At 46.5% G+C, this 26,176-nt stretch overlaps 1 protein-coding gene across 1 annotated transcript in view; it reads left to right on the top strand.

Moving 5' to 3' along the window:
* Window positions 1–26,176, top strand: part of LOC115461777 (asialoglycoprotein receptor 2-like) — a 77,559-nt gene that overhangs the window by 15,841 nt on the left and 35,542 nt on the right. Inside the window, exon 3 of the mRNA XM_030191822.1 lies at window positions 17,443–17,591. Within this exon, the coding sequence (XP_030047682.1) occupies window positions 17,443–17,591 (149 nt within the window). The remainder of the gene's footprint in view (window positions 1–17,442; window positions 17,592–26,176) is intronic.

The following is a 26,176-nucleotide window of genomic DNA, read 5'->3' as shown; positions in this document are numbered from 1 at the left end:
TTCTTAGAGGGGTGCTTCGGCTCCGTCCTCCCATGCGGGCACCTTGTCCAGCTTGGAACCTGGGGTTAGTATTGAAGGCCCTTCAGGGGGCTCCCTTTGAACCACTTCGGCGTGCTTCAGAGAAAGATTTGACACTGAAGGCCATCTTTTTAGTGGTCATTACCTCGGCGAGACGGGTGTCAGAGCTCCAGGTGCTGTCCTGTAGACACCCTTTTCTGCAATTCTCAGAGTCAGGGGTCACGGTTCGGACCGTGCCTTCCTTCATGCCTAAGGTGGTTTCAGCGTTTCACCTAAACCAGCCTGTTTTTCTTCCCTCCTTTGTTGAGGAGGAGTTTCCAGATTCATTTGGGCAGTTGCACCTTTTGGATGTGCGCAGGACTCTGTTGCAGTATCTGCGAATTACAAATTCTTTCAGGACCCAGGGCCATGCCTAGGGTGTCCGGCGCCCCCCTGCAGTTGGCCCTGCCCCCCGAAAACGATCGCTACACTATCCGCCCTCTTCTCCCCAGATCCTTTTCCTTTTTTTTTTTAAATTTACCTCTGTCCGGCGGCAGCGTAGCGTTAGTGAGAAGGAGGCGGCGCTCCCCCGCCCCGTCAGTCTTCCCTTCGCTCAGTGTCCCGCCTTCTTCTGACGTCATTTCTGATATCAGAAGAAGGCGGAACTGAGCGAAGGGAAGACTGACGGGGTGGGGGAGCGCCACCTCCTTCTCACTAACGCTACGCTGCCGCCGGACAGAGGTAAATTTAAACAAAAAAGTAAAAGGATCTGGGGAGAAGAGAGCGAGGTAAGCATGGAGCGGCGGGGCGCCCCCCAGAGGATGGCGCCCTCCTGCCATGCTTACCTTGCTTACCGTGTTGGCACGGCCCTGTCAGGACCTCTGATCATCTTTTTGTGCTGTTTGCAGGTCCTCGCATAGGGTCTTCAGCGTCTAAAGCCACTATTGCCCGTTGGCTCAAGGATGCTATCTTTTCAGCATATCTGCTGTCTGGCCGGGCTCCGCCTGAAGCCTTTAAGGCACATTCCACAAGAGCGATTTCCTCTTCCTGGGCAGAAACTGGAGCACTATCTCTTCATGATATTTGCAGTGCTGCAACATGGGCTTCTAAGCTCTCTTTCGCCCGACATTACAGGCTGGATGTGGCTGCCAGGAGGGATGCGCGTTTTGGAGCACAGGTGCTAGCGCGTGGTGTGGCTTGTTCCCACCCTATTTAGGGATTGCTTTGTTACATCCCATACGTAATGGCTTCATCTGCTTGATGACAAGGAAGGGAAAATTAGGTTCTTACCATGATAATTTTCTTTCCTTTAGTCTTAGCAGATGAAGCCATGAGCCCTCCCTGTATGATTGTCTGTATTGCAATGATTCTGATTTTAGGTGCTGTTCTTGTTTCCTGAAGTTATATTCCTTCCTTGGGGAGTCTGAAAACAGTCTTCAGGATTCTTGTTACAGTGATAGGAGGATGAGTTCATTCCCTCCAGTTCATGTTTTGGGAGGATGAGTTTATTCCCTCCAGGAGGATGCAAGTATTCCCTCCGTTTATACAAAGTGGAGGACAAGTTTATTCCCTCCAGGAGGATGAGTTCATTCCCTCCTTTTGTTGAGTTTATGGCCTTGTTAAGGGGCCATCGTTCGCTGTGAGGAAAGTTCATGTTATTCCCATTGTGGTTTGCCATACTGCTTTGGAAGCTTCAAATACTGAAGAGGCAGTGGAGCTAGCTGGCCATGAGGCACTGTGAAAAATTGAGTGCTCTCTATCTCCCCCTGCTGGTTGATAGACACAACCCATACGTAATGGCTTCATCTGCTATGACTAAAGGAAAGAAAATTATCATGGTAAGAACCTAATTTTCCCATTCCCCTCTTGCCGGGCCCCTAAGGGGAGGGGGGGCGGCACATGTGACTTCTAGTAGGTGACCATCCATTCCAGAGGACTCCTAGAATTCTAGAGCCCGATGTGGGGATATGTATACCAGGTAACATGGGTGGCAAGACGCTCACGCTAGTGATCCGGCTATCTTTTTAGAACAAAGGTCTTTTTCAAGACCTCTGCAAAACAGATTTCAACTTCCAATATTGCCTGAATCAGGATCATTGTGATCAGTTTCCATTCCTGCATCTAGACTCCTGATGTAGGCCTTTTGGCCAAAACACAACATTGTGTCGAGTCGATATATTGATTAATAAAATTTGGTTCATCTTCACTCTGGGACTCCTGGTTTTTTACCCACTGCCCTGTATTATTGAGATTATCCGTGGGACTTCGCTGAGTTCTCCACGTTTGTGGATTCTCTACTATAACAGAATTAGAAAAGGTACACAGAAGGGAGACAAAAATGATAAAGGGGATGGGACGATTTCCCTATGAGGAAAGGCTAAAGCAGCTAGGGTCTTCAGCTTGGAGAAGAGATGGCTGAGGGGAGATATAATAGATGTATAAAATACTGAGTGGAGTGGAACAGGTAGATGTGAATTGTGATTCTTATTGACAATAGTTATATTCTGACCATGTTCCCCATTATCCTTTTTGCTACCCCATATCCATTCCTTTCCATCTTCTACGCCTACCTCCCAACGCTCATTACCTTCTGAACCTAATTCCTTCTATGTTTAACTTACTTTCCGTTATCCCCATTAGTTTTGCGTTTACCACAAACTGTATATTCTTCTTACGACTTTGTAATTATTTATATTGTTGCTATGTAAGCCACATTGAGCCTGCCATGTGTGGGAAAGCACGGGGTACAAATGTAATAAATAAATTGCTTATTTATTCTTTCCAAAAATACTAGGACTAGGGGGTACGCAATGAAGCTACTAAGTGATAAATTTAAAATGAATCGGAGAAAATATGTCTTCACTCAACAAGTAATTAAACTCTGGAATTCGTTGCCAGAGAGTGTGGTAAAAGCAGTTAACTTAGCAGGGTTTAAAAAATGGATAATGTCTTAAAAGTTCATAAGCCATTATTAAGATGAACTTGGGAAAATCCACTGCATATTCTAGGATAAGCAGCATAAAATCTGTTTTACTATTCTGGGATCTTTGCAGGTACTTGTGACCTGGATTGGCCACTGTTGGAAATAGGATACTGAGCTTAATGGACCTTTGGTCTGTCCCAATGTGGCAGTGCTTATGTTCTTATGATTTTGCCAAGGTCTGCAGGAATTCTCCTGCCAACTTGACTGATGCAGTAGCTTAGCAGCTGTTACAACATCTGTGTATTGTTTACTGAAACAATGATTTCTTGCTCAAGGTGACCCTCTAGAATGATGTAAATGGGACAATGTTGTGACTCCTCAAATCATCACTTGTTATTCAAGATGGCCACCATACAGGAGCTCCTGTAGTGTGCTCCTGGGTGACTGCAACGATTTGAGCTTGAATTTGGGGTAGGGATTGTGGCCGTGACCACATCCTTGCAAGGTGGTAGGAGGTGGCACAGGAAGGGCCCGCAGATGCGATCACTACCGAAGCCGCATACTTCCCAGTGTCTTTTGTGCTAGAACGAAAAGGAGCGCCAGGGTAGCATGGCGACTGAAGCACACTGCAACTGAATGGCGCTCGAGCCTCAGGGAGTTGGGGAGAGACCCCACAAAATAGCCCACACCACTGTGGGAGGAGAGTTTGGCGGCAACAGCGGGAGATATTGTGGACAACCCCCAACCAAGGGTCATGACCTGTACCAGAACCGCACCTTTCCCGGACCTTGGGCTGAACCGAAAAGGAGCACCGGGGTAGTATGGCGCCTGGAATACACTTCTACTGAACGTTGCTCGAGCCTCTGGCAGTTGAGAGGCAACCCTGCAAGACAACTCATCCGCAGCAGGAAGAGAGACCTATGGCAACATCAAGAGACATCACAGGTGCCCTGCAGCCCAGGGATGGAGCCACCACTGAGGCATCTCGGCCAAAAGCCTACTCAGACCGAACTTGCTGCAGCAGATTGACACGGACAAGAGTGGAGTGTTTGCTCATACTGCAGCAAAGCTGAGCAACTGCTGAGCCCAGTTCAGACATCCTTGCACACCTCCACACCCAGCAAGCACCCGACATGCTATGACCCCGTCCGCTACGAACCATGCATCTGCGCCATCTCCCATCCATAACTCTGTACGGCGGTAGAACTGCCCAGTCGCACAGGGTAAGACTTCCATAGCCGGGAGCATAGCCTCTTAGAAATTGGCGGCAGGAAGAACACCAATGCCGCGAGTAAGTTCTGAGGCGGGAAGGCCTGGAGAGGTGAACGATCCTATGGGAGGGATATCACCGCTGGGGAGTGGAGAGACGGGCGATTCAACACTGGACAAGTCTCTACACCTACCAAATCCTAGACCCTAGGAGGATTTGCTGGTGCATACCAGTCTGCAAACACTTCTATCCCTTGTGCCCTGGCATTGCCGCGTCAAAGGCATGTTGGATAGGATTGGAATGCATGTCAATTTCATATAATTGATTTTCTGGCTCTGGCCAATTTAGAATTGTATTTCTACTAGTCGTGAAATACCTGTATATTATCTGCATTATTTTTTGGAAAGCATAGAATTTATATACCTTGTTGCAAATTTCAGTCTTGTTCAATAGCTCAGGGCAAATTGTTTGCTTCAGTTTCTATATCATGTATTGCCCGTTAGTTTAAATGCAGCTAGCTATCTGCTGCATTATCCAATTTGCACTTCATGTGAGTCTTAATGTACTCTCTATTGTCCTATAGCCCACACATTTGCAAGAGTATTGTTCCATATAACAGAACTGCATAATTCACTTTTAAGGCTGACAGTTTTTTCTTATTATTTTTGATATATTTTATATCTATCTTGTATCTCATACAATTCTCAGGAAAATAAGATCTATTTACAATATCTCCTAGTGCAGAAAGTATCCCAATAAATAAATATGTATTGTTGATCCTAGGGGCATTATAAAGCATAGCTGACACCAAAGCTATATATTCTTGAGATAGTCTACAGACTTCGCTAAATTGAGAGAACTTTCTCTTATAGGTCTGTCAAGTCCATATTTGGAATCCTAACAGTTGTGATAGACTCCTATTTAATCTGAGATACTTGAGAAAGGGGTAAGTTTTGTATGTACTGTACTGAATACAGACTGACTTTGTACTTTTAAGAATTACAATCATGCGGTGGCCTTTAATGATCTGTTTGGCCCTCTTGGGCATCATGATGGTCAACTTGCCTGAAGGCGTCAGCTTTAGTCAAATTCTCATTGTATGGCTAGGGTTCGTAAACAGCCAATTTTCACTAGCAGATATCTGATAAACTGTACCAACACCAGCTCGCAGAGTGCCACTATTGCTTCAGGCCACGGGCGACTTACCAAGCTCAACTCTCAGCAAGACACACTGAATCCCCCTCAGCAGCCTAAAACTTGCACTTTTTTGAACCTGACCAAACAATCCTCTTGCTTAGAATACATTATTCACTTAACTCCCATACCAGTAATTTATGTCAACGCAAGATCCATGGGGAACAAGGCCTTGTTAATAAGGGATCTTCTATAATATTCAGATCTCGGTTTTCTGTTTATCTCTGAGACATGGCTTACAGAAGTCATTAGTCCAATAATATCCCAGTTATACCCTCCTGGTTATGACTTCATTCTCCAAGTCAAGGGAAAAAAGGAGGTGGACTTTCTCTCTCATACATAAGAGCTTGCTTCATGTATCTCTGGTCAGTTCAGGTGTGTTCCCAGAACTGGAATATTTGTTGTGTAAATTCTGTGATGACTCCAAAGGTGCAAGTCTTGCTCTACTCCTCATATACTGTCTGCCAGGAGCCTGGACCAAGGCCAAACCTATCATATTGGAGGTCATTTTGTCTACCCTGTCCCAATTTTCTAGAGTAGTTATCTTGGGAGATTTAAACTTGCATTTAGAGAACGAAGCTGATACCAATGTTCATAACTTTAATCGTTCTTGAAGATGAATGAACTCGCCATGTTTGCGGAGGGTGCAACTCATGAACAAGGCCACACTTTGGACTTCCTTACTTCCTTTCCCACTAACTTGATTGACTCATTTGAGTGGAAGCCTATACCTTGGTCTGGTCACTTCCAACTAGACTTTACTATTGATATCCATCTGTCAAGCCTGTCCAATCATCACCTTCTAAGCTGATGTCCTCTAGAGGGAAAATCAATGAATCCAGCTTCTGGACCAAGCCAAAAGACTTCCTAACTCCTGGAATCCCTACGCAAGAATCGGTAAAATCTGTCTGGGACAATAAAGAGAAATCAGTGTTGGATAAAATTGCTCCAGTTACTACCGAAAAGGTCAAGGCAGTTCGAAAATCTCCTTGGTGCTATGAAGAGCTATTTCAGTTGAAACTGAACTGTCGATGCCTTTAAAAGCAATGGAGAAAAAGCAAAGCTACTGCTGATAAATCCAGGTGGAAATTCACTTTTCGTTACTATAAACTGAAGGTAGCTGATTCCAAACAAAAATACTACAGCTTCTTAGTGAGCCAGGATATCCTCGACAATAATTAAAAAAAAAAAAAAAGAAAAAATCTCATAACTATTCACCCTAGTTAGAAGTCTAACCTCCACCAACACTGTCGATAGTATGCATCAAGCATGTTCCTCCACTCAAGAACTAGCTGACTATTTTGCGAACAAGATCAGTCCAGCAGAGGAAAATGGAAAAGTCTCTGATGGGAGCAGGCTCTGGCTTATGCCCAATTCAGGGAATTAAAGCAGATCAGCTATGGGATGTTTTTCAACCTCTATCAATTGAAGACGTAAAATCATTGTTACTGAAATGCTCATGCTCACGTTGCTTCCTTGATCATTGCCCAGAATTCTTGTTCCAAGCCATTCCAACTGAAGTAGTTCAATGGCTAACAGATTACCTTAATGAGCTAGTAGAATCATTCTCACACCCCGATTGAAGGGCTCAGGGTTAGATATAACCTCAACAGCAAACTATTGCCCAGTGGCTAGTATACCCCTCTTTACGAAAATGCTGGAATCCTATGTTAGCAAACAATTTTCCAAATATCTGGACAAATTTTCTACTTTACACCGGTCCCAATTCGAATTCAGAACTGTACACAGTACCGAAACCCTGCTCCTAGTTCTGACAACATATGTCAAACAATATCTATGTAAGGGGAATCAGGTTCTATTATTTCAGTTCAACATATCAACAGTGTTTGATGCAGTGGATCACGTAATCCTATTTGAATGACTGAATCAGATAGGAATAACAGGATCTGTCTTTAAGTGGTTTAACAAATTCCTTTCAAACCGAAGCTACTCTGTAAAACAAAACAAACACCTTTCCAACTATTGGTTCCCGAAATGTGGTGTCCCTCAAGGATCCCTGCTTTTTCCTATTTTGTTTAACTTCTTTATATCTTCCCTCAGCTCAATACACCTGGGATTAGGTGAGCTACTGTTATCCTATGCTGACGACATCATGCTCCTTCTACTGCTGACATCTTCACATCAAGATCTAATCCAAACTGTAACAACTGGGATGAATGCTATTCAGACCTGGGCTTTGGCAAATAAACTAAAACTGAATGCGCACAAGAATGAAAATCCTATGGTTCTGGAATCAAAGAGTTAAGGTCCCCAACTTCAATAACACTATCCAATGACAGAACCTTTACAGTTGAATCAGAAGCTAGAGTGCTTGGGGTCTTTCTCGACTCCTCCATAAAGTTTTCCTCTCATATTAACCAATTATGGAAAAAAACACTGTTTAAAATGAGACAACTACATATAGTCAGATCATTCTGACGTTAGGAGTTACGGACCAAGAAAGGGATCTGGGTGTCGTCGTCGATAACACACTGAAACCTTCTGCTCAGTGTGCTGCTGCGGCTAAGAAAGCGAATAGAATGTTGGGTATTATTAGGAAAGGTATGGAAAACAGGTGTGAGGATGTTATAATGCCGTTGTATCGCTCCATGGTGCGAGCGCACCTTGAGTATTGTGTTCAATTCTGGTCGCCGCATCTCAAGAAAGATATAGTAGAATTGGAAAAGGTGCAGCGAAGGGCGACTAAAATGATAGCGGGGATGGGACGACTTCCCTATGAAGAAAGACTAAGGAGGCTAGGGCTATACAGCTTGGAGAAGAGACGGCTGAGGGGAGACATGATAGAGGTATATAAAATAATGAGTGGAGTGGAACAGGTGGATGTGAAGCGTCTGTTCACGCTTTCCAAAAATACTAGGACTAGGGGGCATGCGATGAAACTACAGTATAGTAAATTTAAAACAAATCGGAGAAAATTTTTCTTCACCCAACGTGTAATTAAACTCTGGAATTCGTTGCCGGAGAAAGTGGTGAAGGCGGTTAGCTTAGCAGAGTTTAAAAAGGGGTTGGACGGATTCCTAAAGGACAAGTCCATAAACCGCTACTAAACGGACTTGGAAAAATCCAAAATTCCAGGAATAACATGTATAGAATGTTTGTACGTTTGGGAAGCTTGCCAGGTGCCCTTGGCCTGGATTGGCCGCTGTCGTGGACAGGATGCTGGGCTCGATGGACCCTTGGTCTTTTCCCAGTATGGCATTACTTATGTACTTATGTACTTATGTACTTATATTCTTTGATCAAAAAGCTTTTGCGCTACTGGTCCAAATGCTGATCCTACCACATCTGGACTACTATAATGTCTTGTTTTTTGGTATTAAGACCCAATATCAGAAAAAAAAACTGCAGATCATATAGAACACAGCTGTAAGACTAATTTTCAAACTGAAGAGATATACTAGTGTCTTGTCATATCTTGTTAAACTACGTTGACTACCCATAGCTGAAAGAATTTTTTTTTTTTTTTTGTTACATTTGTACCCTGCACTTTCCCACTCATGGCAGGCTCTATGCGGTGGGCAATGGAGGGTTAAGTGACTTGCCCAGAGTCACAAGGAGCTGTCTGTGCTGGGAATTGAACTCAGTTTCTCAGTTCCCCAGGACCAAAGTCCACCACCCTAACCACTAGGCCACTCCTCCACTCCGCTTTAGGTTTAAAGCCGCCTGTCTAGTTTTTCAAATTCTACAAGATGTCACATCTGAATTGTTGATTAATATTTCATCTGTTTGTATAGTTCATTCCAGTAGACTGAAAGAATAATTGATTCCATATCATCAAGCTGATCAAAATCCATAGACTGGTGGGTTGTGTCCATCTACCAGCAGGTGGAGATAGAGAGCAAACTTTTGCCTCCCTATATGTGGTCATGTGCTGCCGGAAACTCCTCAGTATGTTCTCTATCTCAGCAGGTGGTGGTCACACACAGCAGCAGCTCTGGCTAGGCCTCCAAGCCTAATTTTTAGGTTTTGTTGAGTGCCTGGGGTTGAGGGCTCTTTTGAGCAAGTGCAAACCTGGTGGTGCCAGGTCCCTCCTTTTCTCCCCCCTCCCGCTGGCTCCGTTTAAAAAAAAAAAAAAAAAATTTTTAAACGTCTTTAAAGGCGTTTAATTCGACGTTTCTTTAAACGTTCATTGCAGCTACTCACTGGGACACCAGTTCGTTACAGCTCGGAGCGGCAAGCAGGTAATTTTACCTTTTTATAGCGGGCAGGGGGTTCCCCGATTCTTCTCCTCGTGGCAATGGCGTCGGAGGGCGAGGGCGCAAAGGGTCGCTCCCCGGATCGCTGGAGCGCTTCTAGAGGGGATGCGGGGGTTTTACAACCTGATTCGCCCTTGATGGGTGATAGTTTAGTGACCGATGAATGTCCCGGTCGTTCCTCCGGCGTGGCGGTTTTTTTCCCGCCATAAACGCCCATCCCCCGCTCCTCGCCTCCGCCATCTTGGCCGGCCACGCGGCTCGGACGGCTTCTTCGGGGCCGCCCTTGAGGTTGGAGATATTAATGCCATGAACGCCCTTAATTTGGGCGACGGCACAAAAGCGGCTAAAGTTAAGCGCCGTTCTTCCCGCGCGGCTCCTTCACGGAGTTTCGCGCCGGACGCCATTTTGGATGCGCAGCATGTCTCTCCCCCGCTATTGCGAGCGCCGGTTGAGAGTGCGTCTAGGGCTGTTGCCCAGGCTGCGGAAGTGCACAGTCTGGGGGGTTTCTCCCCCGAGTTTGTTTTGCTGCTGCATCAGGCTTTCCTCATGCAAACGCTGCCCCTGCTCCCTCTTCTGATAAAGAGGTTGAGGTTCCCAGAGGTAAACGCCCTCGGGTTGATTTCCAGGCCTTGGAGGACTTTTGTCTCCTCCGATGTAGATGAGGGCAGCGTGTCTGAGGTCTCCCAACGATCCTTTGCGGATTCCTTGGAGGAGATAGATCCCCGCTCGGATGGAGCGGATGACCCCTCTGCAGCGCGGCTTTTTAGCCCAGAGGATTTGCCCAACCTGTTGTTACAGGCCATGGACACTTTGAAGATTTCCTCTCCGGAGGACGTCTCTCCCTCAGCCCCTGTTGGCTCTGCCATTATGCTGGGGACGAAGCGCCCGCCTAGAACCTTCCACGTGCATGATGCCATGCACACCTTAATTGCGGCTCAATGGGATGTCCCGGAAACGAGCCTTAAAGTGGCTAGGGCTATGTCCCGCCTCTATCCTTTGGCTGTGAGTGAACGTGAGGCCTATCTGTGGCCTACCGTGGATTCTTTAATCACTGCGGTGACTAAGAAAACGGCGTTGCCGGTGGAAGGTGGCACGGCCCTAAAGGACGCCCAAGACAGAAGATTGGAGGCGGCCTTAAGGTCGTCCTTTGAGGCAGCTGCTTTAAGTTTGCAGGCCTCAGTTTGCGGCTCCTATGTGGCCAGGGCGTGCCGGACTATGGTGCAGCGGGCTTCCCCCTCGGATCATTCCTTGAGGGCTGATTGGCCGGCCCTGGAATCGGGCTTAGCCTATTTGGCAGACTTGCTGTATGATGTCTGGAGAGCCTCAGCTAAAGGCATGGCTCAGACAGTCTCTGCGCGGCGGTGGCTTTGGCTGAAACATTGGTCTGCTGACCACGCCTCTAAATCCCGCCTGGCTAGATTGCCTTTTAAAGGCAAGCTGCTCTTTGGGGTCGAGCTGGACAAAATCGTGACCGATCTCGGCACGTCTAAGGGCAAGAAATTACCAGAGGTCAGGGCTCGGGTTAGTACTCGTCCCGATACCTCCAGAGGACGATTGCAGGAAGCCCATCGGTACCGCCCGGGCAAGTCGGGTTCCTCTGCCCCCTCTTCCTTCAAGAGGAATTTCTCCCCCAAGCAGCATTCCTTTCGCAGAGACCACCGTCCCGGAGGTGCTCCCTCCGGTCCTCCCCCAGGGTCTCGTACCCAATGACGGGGCCTTGGTCCACGCCCCAGTGCAGATTGGAGGACGGCTGTCCTCGTTTCTGGGCGAGTGGACCACTATAACTTCAGACGCGTGGGTGCTGGAAGTCATCAGAGGCGGCTACAAGCTAGAGTTCTGCCAACCCTTAAGAGACGGGTTTGTACTCTCTCCCTGCAAGTCTCCGGTCAAGCTGTGGTAGTGCAGCAGACCTTGGACAACCTGATACGCCTGGGTGCGGTCGTTCCGGTGCCAAAAAATCAGATTGGCAAGGGACGTTACTCCATTTACTTTGTGGTTCCAAAGAAAGGAGGTTCTGTCCGGCCTATCCTCGACCTCAAAGGGGTCAATCGGGCCTTGAAAGTGAGGCACTTTCGCATGGAGACTCTCCGCTCTGTTATAGCGGCAGTGAAGGCAGGAGAGTTCTTGGCTTCCTTGGACATCAAGGAAGCGTACCTGCATATTCCCATCTGGCCTCCTCTCCAACGCTTTCTGCGTTTTACAGTCCTGAGACGACACTTCCAGTTCAGAGCCCTCCCTTTCGGGTTGGCTACTGCTCCGCGGACCTTTTCCAAAGTAATGGGGGTCCTGCTAAAGGTCCTGCTAAAGGAAGGAGTACAAGTCCATCCTTATCTGGACGACTGGTTGATCCGAGCCCCCTCTTATGCAGAGTGCGGCAAAGCTATGGACCGGGTAGTTGCTCTTTTGAGCTCCCTGGGATGGATCATCAACTGGAAGAAGAGCCAGCTGCGCCCGACTCAGTCCCTGGTGTATCTGGGAGTTCGATTCGACACCCAAGTGGGCAGAGTGTTCCTGCCAGACAATCAGATTGTCAAGCTTCAGGCTCAGGTGGACTAGTTCCTAGTAGCCTCTCCTATTCGGGCTTGGGACTACGTGCAGCTGTTTGGCTCTATGACGGCCACGATGGAAGTAGTGCCCTGGGCCAGGGCTCATATGAGACCACTACAGCTATCTCTGCTGCTGCGCTGGACTCCGATGTCGGAGGATTATGCTGTGCGCCTTCCCGTGGACCCAGCAGTGCGCAAGGCGCTGAGCTGGTGGACGCAGACAGACAAGTTGTCTGCAGGATTGTCTCTGGTGACCCCGGAGTGGATTGTCGTCACGACAGACGCCTCTTTGATGGGCTGGGGAGCCCACTGCTTGGGAAGGACAGCGCAGGGGCTCTAGTCTCCTGCAGAGGCAAGTGGTCTATCAACCTCCTGGAACTCAGAGCCATTCGGTTGGTGTTATTGGAGTTCATCCCGGTACTGGTGTTGAAGCCTGTACGGGTCCTGTCGGACAATGCCACGGCTGTGGCCTATATCAACCGCCAGGGAGGTACCAAGAGCGCCCCTCTAGCCAGGAGGCTATGAGTCTTTGCCAGTGGGCGGAAGCGAACCTGGAGCAGCTTTCAGCGGCCCACATTGCCGGAGTCATGAATGTCAAGGCGGACTTTCTCAGTCGCCATACCTTGGAGCCCGGAGAGTGGCAACTATCTGCTCAGGCGTTCTTGGACATCACGAAGCGCTGGGGCCAGCCGAGCCTAGATCTGATGGCGTCATCGGCCAATGGCCAAGTGCCGCGCTTTTTCAGCAGAGGACGGGACCCTCGATCCCTGGGAGTAGATGCTCTTCTCCAACAGTGGCCGACACAAGAGCTCCTCTATGTGTTCCCGCCCTGGCCCATGTTGGGCAGGGTGCTAGACCGGGTGGCAAAGCATCCCGGCAGGGTAATCCTGGTGGGTCCGGATTGGCCCAGACGTCCCTGGTATGCGGACTTGTTCAGGCTCTCAGTCGACGATCCTCTGCGGCTGTCAGTGGAGCAGGGCCTGTTACATCAGGGTCCCGTGGTGATGGAGGATCCCTCTCCCTTTGGTCTTACGGCCTGGCTATTGAGCGGCAGCGTCTGAGGAAGAAGGGCTTCTCAGACAAGGTCATCGCCACTATGCTGAGAGCGAGGAAGCGCTCTACTTCTACTGCTTACGCCAGGGTCTGGCGTATCTTTGCAGCATGGTGTGAAGCAGGCTCACTTTCTCCATTCACTGCTCCAATTTCTTCAGTGTTGGTGTTCCTGCAAGAAGGTCTGGAGAAAGGCCTGTCGCTCAGTTCCCTTAAAGTCCAGGTAGCGGCTCTGGCTTGCTTCAGGGGCCGCCTGAAGGGTGCTTCCCTGGCTTCGCAGCCAGATGTGGTGCGCTTTCTCAAGGGAGTTAATCACCTGCGCCCTCCTCTGCACTCAGTGGTGCCTGCGTGGAATCTCAACCTGGTGCTAAGAGCATTGCAGAAGCCGCCTTTGGAACCCTTGTCGAGGGCATCTCTGAAAGACCTGACGTTGAAAGCAGTCTTTTTGGTGGCTATCACTTCAGCCAGAAGAGTTTCCGAGCTCCAGGCGCTCTCATGTCGAGAGCCTTTTCTGCAGTTCACTGAGGCAGGAGTGACTATGCGCACAGTGCCTGCCTTCCTGCCCAAGATTGGTTCTCGCTTCCATGTGAATCAGCAGCTCTGTCTCCCTTCCTTTCGTAGGGAGGACTAATCAGAGGAGTACTCCGCTCTTGAATATCTGGATGTGAGATGAGTCATCATCAGATACTTGGAAGTGACCAATGATTTCCGGAAATCGGATCATCTGTTTGTCCTGTTTGCAGGTCCTCGTAAGGGTCTGCAGGCTGCTAAGCCTACAGTGGCAAGATGGGTCAAGGAAGCCATTGCAGCGGCTTATGTGGCCGCGGGGAAGGTGCCGCCTATCCAGCTGAAGGCTCACTCCACGAGAGCTCAGGCGGCCTCGATGGCAGAGGCCGGATCCGTCTCCCTGGAAGAGATATGCAAGGCGGCAACGTGGGCTTCGGCTCATACATTCTCCAAGCATTACCGTTTGACTGTGGCTGCACGGGCGGAGGCCCGGTTTGGAGCTTCAGTGTTGAGGTCAGGGATTTCTATGTCCCGCCCTGGGTGAGTACTGCTTCGGTACATCCCACCAGTCTATGGATTGATCAGCTTGATGATATGGAAGGTAAAATTATGTATAATCATACCTGATAATTTTCTTTCCATTAATCATAGCTGATCAATCCATAGCCCCTCCCAGATATCTGTACTGTTTATATTCTGGTTGAATTTTAGGTTCAAGTTTAGCCTTCAGTTACTTCAGGAGGACTTCGTGTTCAAGTTCTTCTTTCACTTGGATTCTTCAAGAGTTGAGACGAGTTTGTGTTACAGTGAGCTGCTGCATTCCTCTCCCCTCCGTTTTACGGGGCTGGATTGAGACATAAATTCTGCCGGCACTCCCTCCCGCTTCGTGCGGCTGTAGGGCAGCTTTGTACCCCTCCCGCTTCGGCGGTGTTAGGGTCAGTCAGCTCCTCCCGCGGTTGCGGTTGCAGGATAAGCCAGATCCCCCCCGCATCGGCGGGTGTGGTGTCCCTCCCCCGCTCCGCGGGGATGAGCTGGACGGATTCCCCTCCCCCACTTGTGTGGGGATGAGCTGGGTTAATTCCCCTCCCCCGTTTCGGCGGTGGTGAGCTGGGCAGAGTGTCCCTTCGTGGGTGTAATTCTCTAAATGCTGAGTCCTGCGGATGGAGCTTTGATATCGACATACTGAGGAGTTTCCGGCAGCACATGACCACATATAGGGAGGCAAAAGTTTGCTCTCTATCTCCACCTGCTGGTAGATGGACACAACCCACCAGTCTATGGATTGATCAGCTATGATTAATGGAAAGAAAATTATCAGGTATGATTATACATAATTTTACCTTTTATCACCACTGTTCTATAAGGAATCCGATTTCAGAAGATTTTTAGCTCACTCTTCCTTGTAATAGTTCCCGTCTCATTATGGAATTCGCTCCCTCTTGCCATTAGATCAGAGATTAATTATCTCAGCTACCGGAAGAAGTTAAAAGCTTTTCTCTTTCCAAAGACTGCTACATAACAACCACTACTTCTTTTTGTCCCTTAACTGTCTACAGGACTATCATATCCAGTGGTATGCTGGAGCAGGCTCTCACAGGCTCGCAAGAGCCGGTTGTTAATTTTTTGAGAATTTTGGGAGCTGGTTGTTAAAGTAGGGCCCTCCATGACTACTTTAACAACTGGCTCCCAAAATGTGGGCTTGGGCCCCCTGTTGAATTCTCTTTTACTTTGCTGGTGGGGATGCTGAGTCCTGCCAGCCAAGTAAATAGACTGCTGCTGCTCCCCGCTCCTTGTTTCCAGCTCTGAGCAGCAGGCTGGGACTTCTCGAGCATGTGAGAGAAGTTCCAGCATGCTGCTCAGAGCAAGACGTTGGGAGTGGTGGCAGTCCATTTATTGGCTGCCAGCAAAGGTATGCCTAGGGTGCCTGCACGAAGGGAGGGAGGAGAGAGAGGCAAGTGTTGCTCCCCCCCTCCCCCGGCCACCCCTGGCCCTTCCAACTGCAGAGCTGGTTACGTCCGGAGAAAGAGCCTGTTGTTAAAAATTTACCAGCACACCCCTGTTCATATCAAACACCTTTACTATGCTCACACTCTCTAGTGTTATGTAATATTGTATCCAACCTATATCTCACTTATCTTGTAAACCGCACTGAACCCTGAACAGGGGATATTAGCGGTATATAAGATCTGAATTTTGAATTGAATTAATATATGAAAGAAACAGGACTTCTGTGATAAACATTTGAGGTCACATTCACCCAGGAACTGACATAACCTCTTACTTTCCAAGAGGCTTCTTATCTGCTACTGCTTCTACTACTACTTATCATTCTATAGCGCTACTAGATGTACACAGTGTGGTACACTGTACATGTAAGAGACAGTCCCTGCTCAACAGAGCTTACAATCTAATCAAAACAACCAAACAGGGCAAATAAGGGACAAGGGAATTACTTAAGGTGGGAATGATAAAACAGACATGGGTAATGCCAGTGACCAGAAGACAACTGGACTCCGAGGTCCAAGCTGCCGTAGCTACAGAGACTGATATAGCTCGTAAACCACGGAACTGCTCTGTAGCTCCTCTGGGATGGACATATTAATTCATAGTGTGCTAGCCAGCCTGCTTCTGCTTATCCAGGTTGTATCAATTAGTAATTTTTTGTGCTGGGGAATATAGTGGCCAGATAACAATTGTGCGTTCCCTTCAAGCTATCTGATAGGTAGTTTTATTCTTTAGGAAATGTAGGCTATGTGCCACTGTTCTTGCATTTTTATTACTGCTGCTATGTAAATAAATAAGCTATTTTCATCTTTGGGCCCTGTGTCAGTTTTTGTTAGCATATAATTGAGGTGTGGGTTTAGATTCATAGATAAAGGAACGTCTCATATATTTCTAAATACCAGAGTGCTACTTTATAATTACTTATCCTAAGAGTTTACAATCCCAAATTGCCTGTCCTCTGACTGGGGGTGAGGTAATCTGTGTTGCCCCTACAATCCAGATACTGACCAGCACTGAGTATTTGGGAATCGGCATGACCAATGGCGCTGTCTGGTTAGTGATGATATTCAGGATGCAACTATTTATTTTATTTATTTATTTTTATTTTTCCTTATTTATTTCCCGCTTTAACCTACTAGATAGCTAACCATTTTAGCAATCTAAATATTACCACTAACCAGATAACCAACCTCTAGCTCCACCCAAGCTCTGCTTATGGACCTTATTGGCACTGTGCCAATGTGGTCAAAGAGAATATTCAGTGGCACTATCCGACTAGTGCCTCTGAGTATCCTGCTGACTGACACTTACCCAGATAAATGTTCTGAAGTATCATCCGGTTAAAATCTAGATCTGACCTCAGATTGCTCTGGTCATGGGCTGAGCAGTAAATAAGAAGGAGGAGACAGCATCTCCTGGAGCCACAGTTCTGTGCTCTTGACATTATAGATAATATCTGCTAGGGCTACTTGGTAAATTTATTTACACCAAACAGAGCTAAATTTGAAGACATGCATATCTGACTGGGGTCTGCACACTGAGCCTGGTGGGCACATCTGTTTCCTCCTCTCTGTATGTGCTTCTCTAATCCATATAACAGGATTACAGTCCAGATTTTTCAGGCAATATAAACTGTGTATTTGCATGTGTGCATGCACGCCAATGTGCCGAAGCAGTCACAGGGCTGTGGCAGGTAGAGGTTTTCTGGGCCAGTGAAAAGGGGTCACACGTTTGTGAGTGAATGTGCTGCAGGATGCTCTTCCTCCCTCATGTGCATTCTGTTCCTGTACTCAGGGCAGCATCATTTCTGTATGGCTGGATGGCTGCAGAACGATGGAAATTGTTATTATTTCTCTAAGAGAAGAAAGACATGGGAAGAGAGTAGGAAATTCTGCGAAATACAGGATGCCGAGCTGCTGGTGATAAAAGATAACAGGACACTGGTAAGTATTGTTTGTCTTTTCATCAACATAGCACACTCTCTGTAACATGGAATGGTAACACAGAAAGTCAGTGACAGATCTAATAAATTGTTTGAGGGCCACATACAGGGTCAGCAGTGGAGCCAAGATTACAAGTCATGCAGAGGGTCAGTTGGGAGAACTGGGATTAGAACTGAAACTCAAGGAGGTAAAGAACAGTGAGAATGATTCCTCTGAGGTCAGACAATGCTGGGATTAGACTTGAAACACAGGGAGGTAAAGGAATATTTCCAAGGTCTTACAGGAAGTCAGTGGCAGAGATGGGGTAAATGGACTTTCCTACTTCATAAAGAGATTTCAGCAGGATTTATATTACATTACATTGAGATCTTATAGCCCACTACAAGTTCAGAGCAGATAACGATCGAAAGAAGGAGCATTCTTAAAAGAAGGAGCATTCTCCAGACAATTGTACAATAGATAATCATAATTTCAGAAAAATAAATATAAAATCTATGAATTAAGAAAGATATTTCCAAAAGAGAAAAGTCTTTATGTTTCAATATTTTTATTGATGACGTGTCACAAAAAAAAACAGTAAATGGAAACCATTCCAAAAGCACACAACATTATAAACAGTATAAGTTTCTCCATTCCATGCGAGCAGTCATCAAATACAAAAGTTTTAAGTATACCCTACCACAACCCCCCCTCCCCCCTCCAGTCAACCCTATCTCTGCACCTGAAACCCCAAACTAAATACCCCTCCCACACTTATACATTACTTCATCCAGGGCTTTGACTCTGATAACACCTGGACCTAACGAAACACTTTAACTCCCCCCTCTCCCCGTAAGCAGTTCAATACCAGCAACCGAACAACAACACTGGTTTCTGGAAGTTTCCTAGAGCCGAGAGCACTACCCCAATCTTACAGTTTATTGACAAAAAGGCTGCGGCCTCGAGACCTCAAATATTGCAAATATGGATTCCAGACCTGCAAGAAGGATTTTCTGCGCTTAGAGGACTCCCTAGCTTCCCTCGCCTCCCAACTTACCAAAAGATGCACCTGATTCCTCCAGTGCCAAAACTCCAGAGGTTCCGGTGACGTCCAATACTGCAAAATGACCATCTTAGCCACTAGACACAACTTGTGGCTTAAAATAGTAGCAGCTCTGGACAGGGGGAAAAAAGCTCCAGGTACATCTAACAAAAATTGTTTCACTGATCCACTGAGTTCGTGATCTAACAAGCGGGTTAAAAACCCTCTCACCCTCGCCCAAAACTCCTGCACCTTAGGGCACGTCCAGAAAGCATGGGCGAGAGTATGACGCAGGTGATTACACTTAAGACAGCTTGCATCTCCGAGTCCCCCCACATGAGCTATTTGCGCTTTTGTCACGTATGCCCTAAGCACCACCCTGTACCCACATTCTCTAAGTCTTGCGTCTGTAGTTATCAAGGGTACACTCCGAAGTGTGGCAGTGACATTCCAGTTCCCCAAAGGCACCCCCGAGTCACCTGCCCATTTATCCCTTATTGAGGAAAAGTCCTTGCCAGGATCCCCCTCCACAAGTGCTCTATGGAGCTGGGACACAGACAAGCCTCTATCTGCCACATCCTGAAAGAAAACCCTAATCCTGGCCCCCAACTGCGTCCCTAGAGATGACCCATTCAGAGTAGATACATAGTGTTTGACCTGCTCATAAGCAAAACGATTACTCCAAGAAGGTTCCAGCTGCTGTTGTATATTCTCAAAGGCATGCAACTCTCCCACTGTATTCAACAAATGTTCCAACCGCGTTGTGCCCTTCTGCTCCCAATGTCGAAATGTAGGGTTGTCGAGACCCGGACCAAAGTCCTCATTACCCCTGATGGGAATTAAGTCCAATACTCTCGGCTCCCCCCCCCCCTCAGCACCCTCCACCCATCATGCAGTGACCCCAGCAACACACTCTCTTTTAGGTGTACGGGCAGCCTCGAATAAGGCTAATGTAATAGGGAATAAAGGTTATATGGAGCATAAAACGACTTCTCCAGCTCCATGGGTGTAAACAATTGCTTCCGCCCAAACCAGTCCCCCAGATGCCGTAGTAAACACGCCTGATTATATTTTTTGAAATTCGGGAGCCCCATGCCTCCCTGTTTCCAGTTTCCTAACATTAAAGCCAAATTAATTTTCGGTTTCTTATTAGCTCAACAGCCTGAACAGAGCAATTACATCTTTCTGCAAAAGCCTCAAAGACAACATTTGCAGCATGTATAGCCACCGAGGAAATTGGATCATTGGTATCAAACTCACTCTACCCATTAACGAAAGTGGTAAGTCTTTCCAATATTCCAACTTGTTGCCTTGTGGCTTCCATAAGGCCCGATATATTAAGACGGTAGAGATCCCTAACATCCATTCCCAAGCGTACCCCCAGATACCAGAACGTACTGGATGCCAAACGTAAGGGGAACTCCACTCCCCATGATCTTTGTGTAGAGGATGGCAATGCCTCTGATTTCTCTAAGTTAAGATGCAAACCTGCATAGTCTCCGTTCTCCCTAAATGTATCCAATAACGCTTCAAGGGAACTCCTGGGTGCGCCCAGGTGTACTAACAGATCGTCAGCAAACGCCGCTATCTTAAAACAACAAGATCCAATCAGGATACCCTGAATTTCCAGGTTCGCCACAACATCACATAGCAAAGGATCTAGTGTCAATACGAATAAAAGGGGCGAGAGAGGACAACCCTGCCTGTTCCCACGAAGCACTGGAAAGGACTGGGACTCTCTTCCATTAACAAATACCAATGCTCTGGGTGTTGGATATAACGCCTTGATAACTGAAACAAAACACCCTGAAAATCCATAAGCTTTCAACGAAGCAAAACGAAAGTCCCAGCACACCCGGTCAAAGGCCTTCTCGGCGTCAAAACTTATAAGCACAGACTCAAGCTCCCTTCGCCGCCTATATTCCAGTGAGGACAAAATTTTCTTTAAATTCTTAGCCACCATTCTCCCCTTCACAAAGCCCACCTGCGATTCATGAAGTAGATCAGGCAAGACCCTAGCCAGACGCTTAGCCATTATTTTTGCAAATAATTTAACTTCAAAATTCAAAAGTGAAATGGGATGATAAGACTTTGGCTTTGTAGGGTCTCTCTCTGGCTTGGGTAGTACAATAATCTGTGCTGTCTCCCAAGATGGTGGTAATGATTCCTCCTCCACAATCCTATTAAAGAGATTCGTTGTTGGGGGTACTATGGCTTCTTCCAACATTTTATAAAATTCTGCTCTAAAGCCATCTACTTCAGGAAACTTAAGTAAAGAGCTATCCTCAATAGCTAAAACTACCTCTTCTGATGTTATCGGTGCATTAAGCATTGCCCCATCCCGTGGGCCTATTGACGACAAAGTAATTGAATCCAAGTATAACTCTCCAGGCAAGCCCTCGTCTGGGGGCGCTACATAAAGATTACTAAGATACTTTTGAAAGATTTCACATATAGCCTCATCTGTATGAGCAGTTTGCCCCGCCTCATCCCACAGTGTGAGTGCTTTCTGTTGACTCCCCTTTGGCCTAATCAGCCGTGCCAGCAGCCTACCCGCCTTATTACCATGCTTATATAACTGGTATCAATAGTACATCTGTGATTTAAGGGCCCTCTGATGAAGAAGAGTATTCAATGCCGCCTGGAGGTCTAACAATTGTTGCCGATGTATACCTGTGCGTGAAGCGCCATATCGTTGCCGAGTTCTATGAAGAAGTGCGCCCAGTCTCAGAATTTCCCCATCCCTCACTTTTTTAACAAAGTGGGAGTAACATAATTTCCCCTCGGAGCACCGCTTTTGCTGTTTCCCAGTACAGCGCCCGGTTTGACATGTGTTCTGCGTTAAATCGCTTGAAGTCTTCCCAACAGCCCAAAATACGCTCCTGGAAGGTAGGATCTTTATATAGGTCCAGTGGGAACCGTCAGCGCTGCCACTTCAATTCTATGGGTCCAGGGGCCCACTCCATCCATACCCATACATGATCTGATATGACGTATGGCCCAATTTCAGACTTCCTCACTTGTCCAAACTCTCTCTGAGACACCATCAAATAATCTATTCGCGCTTGAGTACCATGCGCCCTCGAAAGATGAGTTTAGTCCCTATCAGATGAATGCAGCATATCCACCAGATCTAGTAGATGTCCCATCCAGAGTAGTCCTCTATTAACATGATAGGAGGTAGGGGGATCTGGCAAGGACTAGTCTACCTCCGGATCCCATACAGCATTAAAATCCCCCCCCCCCCCCCCAACTACCATTGAGGAAGAGTCCAAAGAGACCAGACGCCAAATCACCGCCTGGTAGAACTTTATATCATACTGATTTGGGGTGTATACATTGCAAATATGCACCATACGATGATTAATCATTACTTTGGCCAAAATGTGTCTTCCCCCTGGATCTATTGTTATAATTTGCACGCTCTCCACAACTCCTTTCCGAAACAATATTGCCACTCCCCCCTTTTTCCCCTGAGCTGCCGCTGCCACACATTCTCCCACCCACCATGTCTTGAGCTTTGCGTGTTCCAAAGCGTTAAGGTGTGTCTCCTGCAACAGGGCAATGTCTATTTTATGTCTCTGCAAGTGCTGTAAAATATTTGACCTCTTTACCGGTCAGTTAATCCCTCCCACTTTCCACATTACTAATTTCACCATGGTAACAACAAATCTGAAGCTTCCAAAATAATGAGTCTCAAAACGTTATATGGGCAGGGACGTCCCAGCCATCGCCCCCACCACCCACCCAAATCTCCAAAATGTTCCACACATCCATATTTCCTAATCCACCTCTCAGCTCCCAGCAACCTCCGCCACTTTAACTTTGTGTAGCAACTCCCAACCTGCTTCCAGAGCCCTTGACCACCCTTCCTCCCTTCCCCCACCCCTCCTACCATCCCCCGTCCCCAATATATCTTTCTTTCCATAGGAAACAGCCACGCAATAACACCTCCCAGCCTCCCCCCTGAACAGATTATCAAACAATTATGTCGCCACCAGACCCCATTAGCTAATTCCAAACCCTCCCAATTATATATAACCTTTATCAAAGACATCATTGCTTTTACTCCAAAATTACCCCCACAACAACAGAATCCCCACCCCTAACTTCAGACTTCAGCTTATAAGTCTCATTTGGGTTGCACTGTATGACTTCCATGTCAATTTAAGTCCCACTTACAGTGATGTTCCCCCTTCACAACACCACAAGCACCCAAAAAAAACCTCTTCATATTTCAAACATTACCAGTCACTTTACAGTTCCTGTGCTCCCGGTTTCCTTGCCTTCCAGTCGATTGAGAAAAGCCCGTGCTTCCTCCACTGTAGTATATGATTTTCTTGCACCGTCGTGTGTTACCCTTAAGATGGCAGGATAAATCAATGCAAACTTGACTTTGCTGGCAAACAACTTGGAACAGATAGGGGCAAAGGCTCTCCGCTGCACCGCCACTCCAGCAGAGTAGTCCTGAAAGCATAACACTTTTTGGTTCTCATACTGAAGAGATTTTCCTATGCGAATAGCTTGCATAATTGCTTGCTTGTGAACAAAGTTTAAAACCCAGAGAATAACCACTCTGGGTTTCTGAGACAAGGAGTGTCATGAACCCATTCTGTGAGCCCGTTCGATTCTCAATGGCCCATTAATATCAGGCAGTTGAAGCTCTCTCGTGATCCACTGTTCCAGGAAACCACTCAGACTTTTATCCGGAATGGCCTCAGGGAGTCCCATCAACCGCAGGTTGTTTCTTCTGGACCTGTTTTCCAGGTCCTCCATCTATGCTTCCAGCATTGAGATTTTTTTGTGCATGGCCTCCTGCGCTTCTTCCACCACAGTAACTCGATTCTCTACTGCGCTCATTCTCGCTTGAAATGCCATGCATTCCTTGGACAAATCTTCCAATTGCTCTTGCAACCGTTCCAACTTCGAATCTATTGGTGATAATCGCTGCTCCAACATCTATTCGAGCACCATTGTCATTTCTGCTGTAATCTCTGTGACCCACGCCGACGAGATTGTTGGGCCAGTTGGACTCGCGGGCGCTGCCATTTTATCTTCGCCCACTCTGTGCCTCGACTTCTCTTTGTGCGCTGCTCTTGCTGCCATGGATCTCGCGCTGCACCCAATTAAGCCAAGAGTTTAATCCTCTCACTCTCTGCTGCTTCTGTTTTGTTTTTCTGGGGTCCGGTGATCCCACAAACTCGGGGGATTTTGCTGAGGCGCCGGAGGAGCACCAACTAACGTCCTTCAGCCATGCTGTCATGTGGTCTCCTCAAGAGAAAAGTCTTTATATTTCAACGGTTTTTATTGATGATGTACCACGTCAAACAAAACCAATAAAGTTAAACATTTTGTAAACATTCAGTCATGTCATAATTGTACATGTGCATCTAAAGAGAAAAGTCTTTAATAACTTCTTAAACTGAGAATAATGCCCTATTTGCCTGAGAGAAGAAGGAAGAGAATTCCAGAAAGAGGCTGCTTGGTATGTTAAAGAAGATTGTAGGAGTCATAATGCTTTTACTTCACGAACAGTAGGAAAGCCTAACATATAGAGATTTCTAGTAGATCTCTTGTGATTTATGTTTAAAAAACAACCCCCAAAATATTAAATTAAATAACCCGGAGAATCTCCATGAAAGGCTTTGAAAGTCAAGATTTTAAACTGCAGTCTGGCCTCTGTTGGCAACCAGTGCAACTGTAGCATAAGAGGAGAAATAGACTCATATTAATTTGCTGCATATATTGCTCTATCTGCAGCATTTTGCACTCTGTGCAGCTTTGTTTTTAAAGATTTTGAACAACCTATATAAATAGAATGTCAGTAGTCCAGTAATGAAAGAATTAAAGATTGAACCACTAAATGAAAAATTGCTGACTCAAAGTACTTACAAATAGCCTGCAGTTTAAGCAAGAAAAAAAGATTAACCAACCACTTTCTTAACCTGAATGTAAAGAGAAATAGGTGTCTTTGTGTTTTTATAAAATAGCCTCAAAATAGGAACCGGTATTTCAAATAGCAAAATGTTTGCTAGAGCCTTCTGAGCGCGCCGCGCGTCCGAATATGCATGCACTGAGTGTTTTCCCACCCACCGTGCGGCTGCATTCCTCAGTTACCTTTTTTCCATTTGAGGAGCGGTTGCTGTCTTCTGGCTTTACTTCTTTCCCTGGGAGAGCCTTCAGTGTTTTTTTTTTGTGGCGTTTCGCCAGTATTTTCTTTATTTCTTTTTTGTTGTGTTTTAGTTTAAAAAAAAAAACGGCCGGGTTACATAAGTACATAAGTATTGCCATACTGGGAAGGACCAAAGGTCCATCAAGCCCAGCATCCTGTTTCCAACAGTGGCCAATCCAGGTCACAAATACCTGGCAAGATCCCAAAAAAGTACAAAACATTTTATACTGCTTATCCCAGAAATAGTGGATTTTCCCCAAGTCCGTTTAATAACAGTCTATGGACTTTTCCTTTAGGAAGCTGTCCAAACCTTTTTTTAAACTCCGCTAAGCTAACTGCCTTTACCACATTCTCTGGCAACGAATTCCAGAATTTAATTACACGTTGAGTGAAGAAAAAGTTTCTCTGATTTGTTTTAAATTTACTACATTGTAGCTTCATCGCATGCCCCCTAGTCCTAGTATTTTTGGAAAGGGTAAACAGATGCTTCACATCTACCCGTTCAACTCCAGTCATTATTTTATAGACCTCTGTCATATCTCCCCTCAGCCGCCTTTTCTCCAAGCTGAATAGCCCTAGCCACTTTAGCCTTTCCTCATAGGAAGTTGTCCCATCCCCTTTATCATTTTTGTTGCCCTTCTCTGCACCTTTTCTAATTGCACTATATCTTTTTTGAGATGCGGCGATCAGAATTGAACACAGTATTTGAGGTGCGTTCGCATCATGAAGCGATACAAAGGCATTATAACATCCTCATTTTTGTTTTCCATTCCTTTCCTAATAATACCTAACATTCTATTTGCTTTCTTAGCCGCAGCAGCAAACTGAGCAGAAGGTTTCAACGTATGATCAACGACGACACCTAGATCCCTTTCTTGGTCTGTGACTCCTAACGTGGAACCTTGCATGACGTAGCTGTAATTCAGGTTCCTCTTTCCCACATACATCACTTTGCACTTGCTCACATTAAACGTCATATGCCATTTAGACGCCCAGTCTCCCAGTCCCGTAAGTTCCTCTTGTAATTTTTCACAATCCTCCCGCGATTTAATGACTTTGAATAACTTTGTGTCATCAGCAAATTTAAGTACCTCACTAGTTACTCCCATCTCTAGGCCATTTATAAATATGTTAAAAAGTGACGGTCCCAGCACGAACCCCTGGGGAACTTCTCATTTTTCCCCCTAAATCCACCTCCCCCCCCATTCTCTATCTCTGTTAATGGCTCTCACATCCTCCCTGTCTCCTCGGCTCGTAACCTTGGAGTCATCTTTGATTCCTCTCTCTTCTTCTCTGTGCATATTCAACAAATTGCCAAATTCTGTCGTTTCTTTATCTACAACATTAGCAAAATTCGCCCTTTCCTTTCTGAATACGCTACCAGAACCCTTA

This window comes from Microcaecilia unicolor, chromosome 2 (assembly GCF_901765095.1).
Source record: "Microcaecilia unicolor chromosome 2, aMicUni1.1, whole genome shotgun sequence".
Classification (NCBI taxonomy): domain Eukaryota; kingdom Metazoa; phylum Chordata; class Amphibia; order Gymnophiona; family Siphonopidae; genus Microcaecilia; species Microcaecilia unicolor.
Note: the sequence above shows the minus strand (reverse complement) of the source record. Positions and strands in the feature narration are given on the sequence as shown.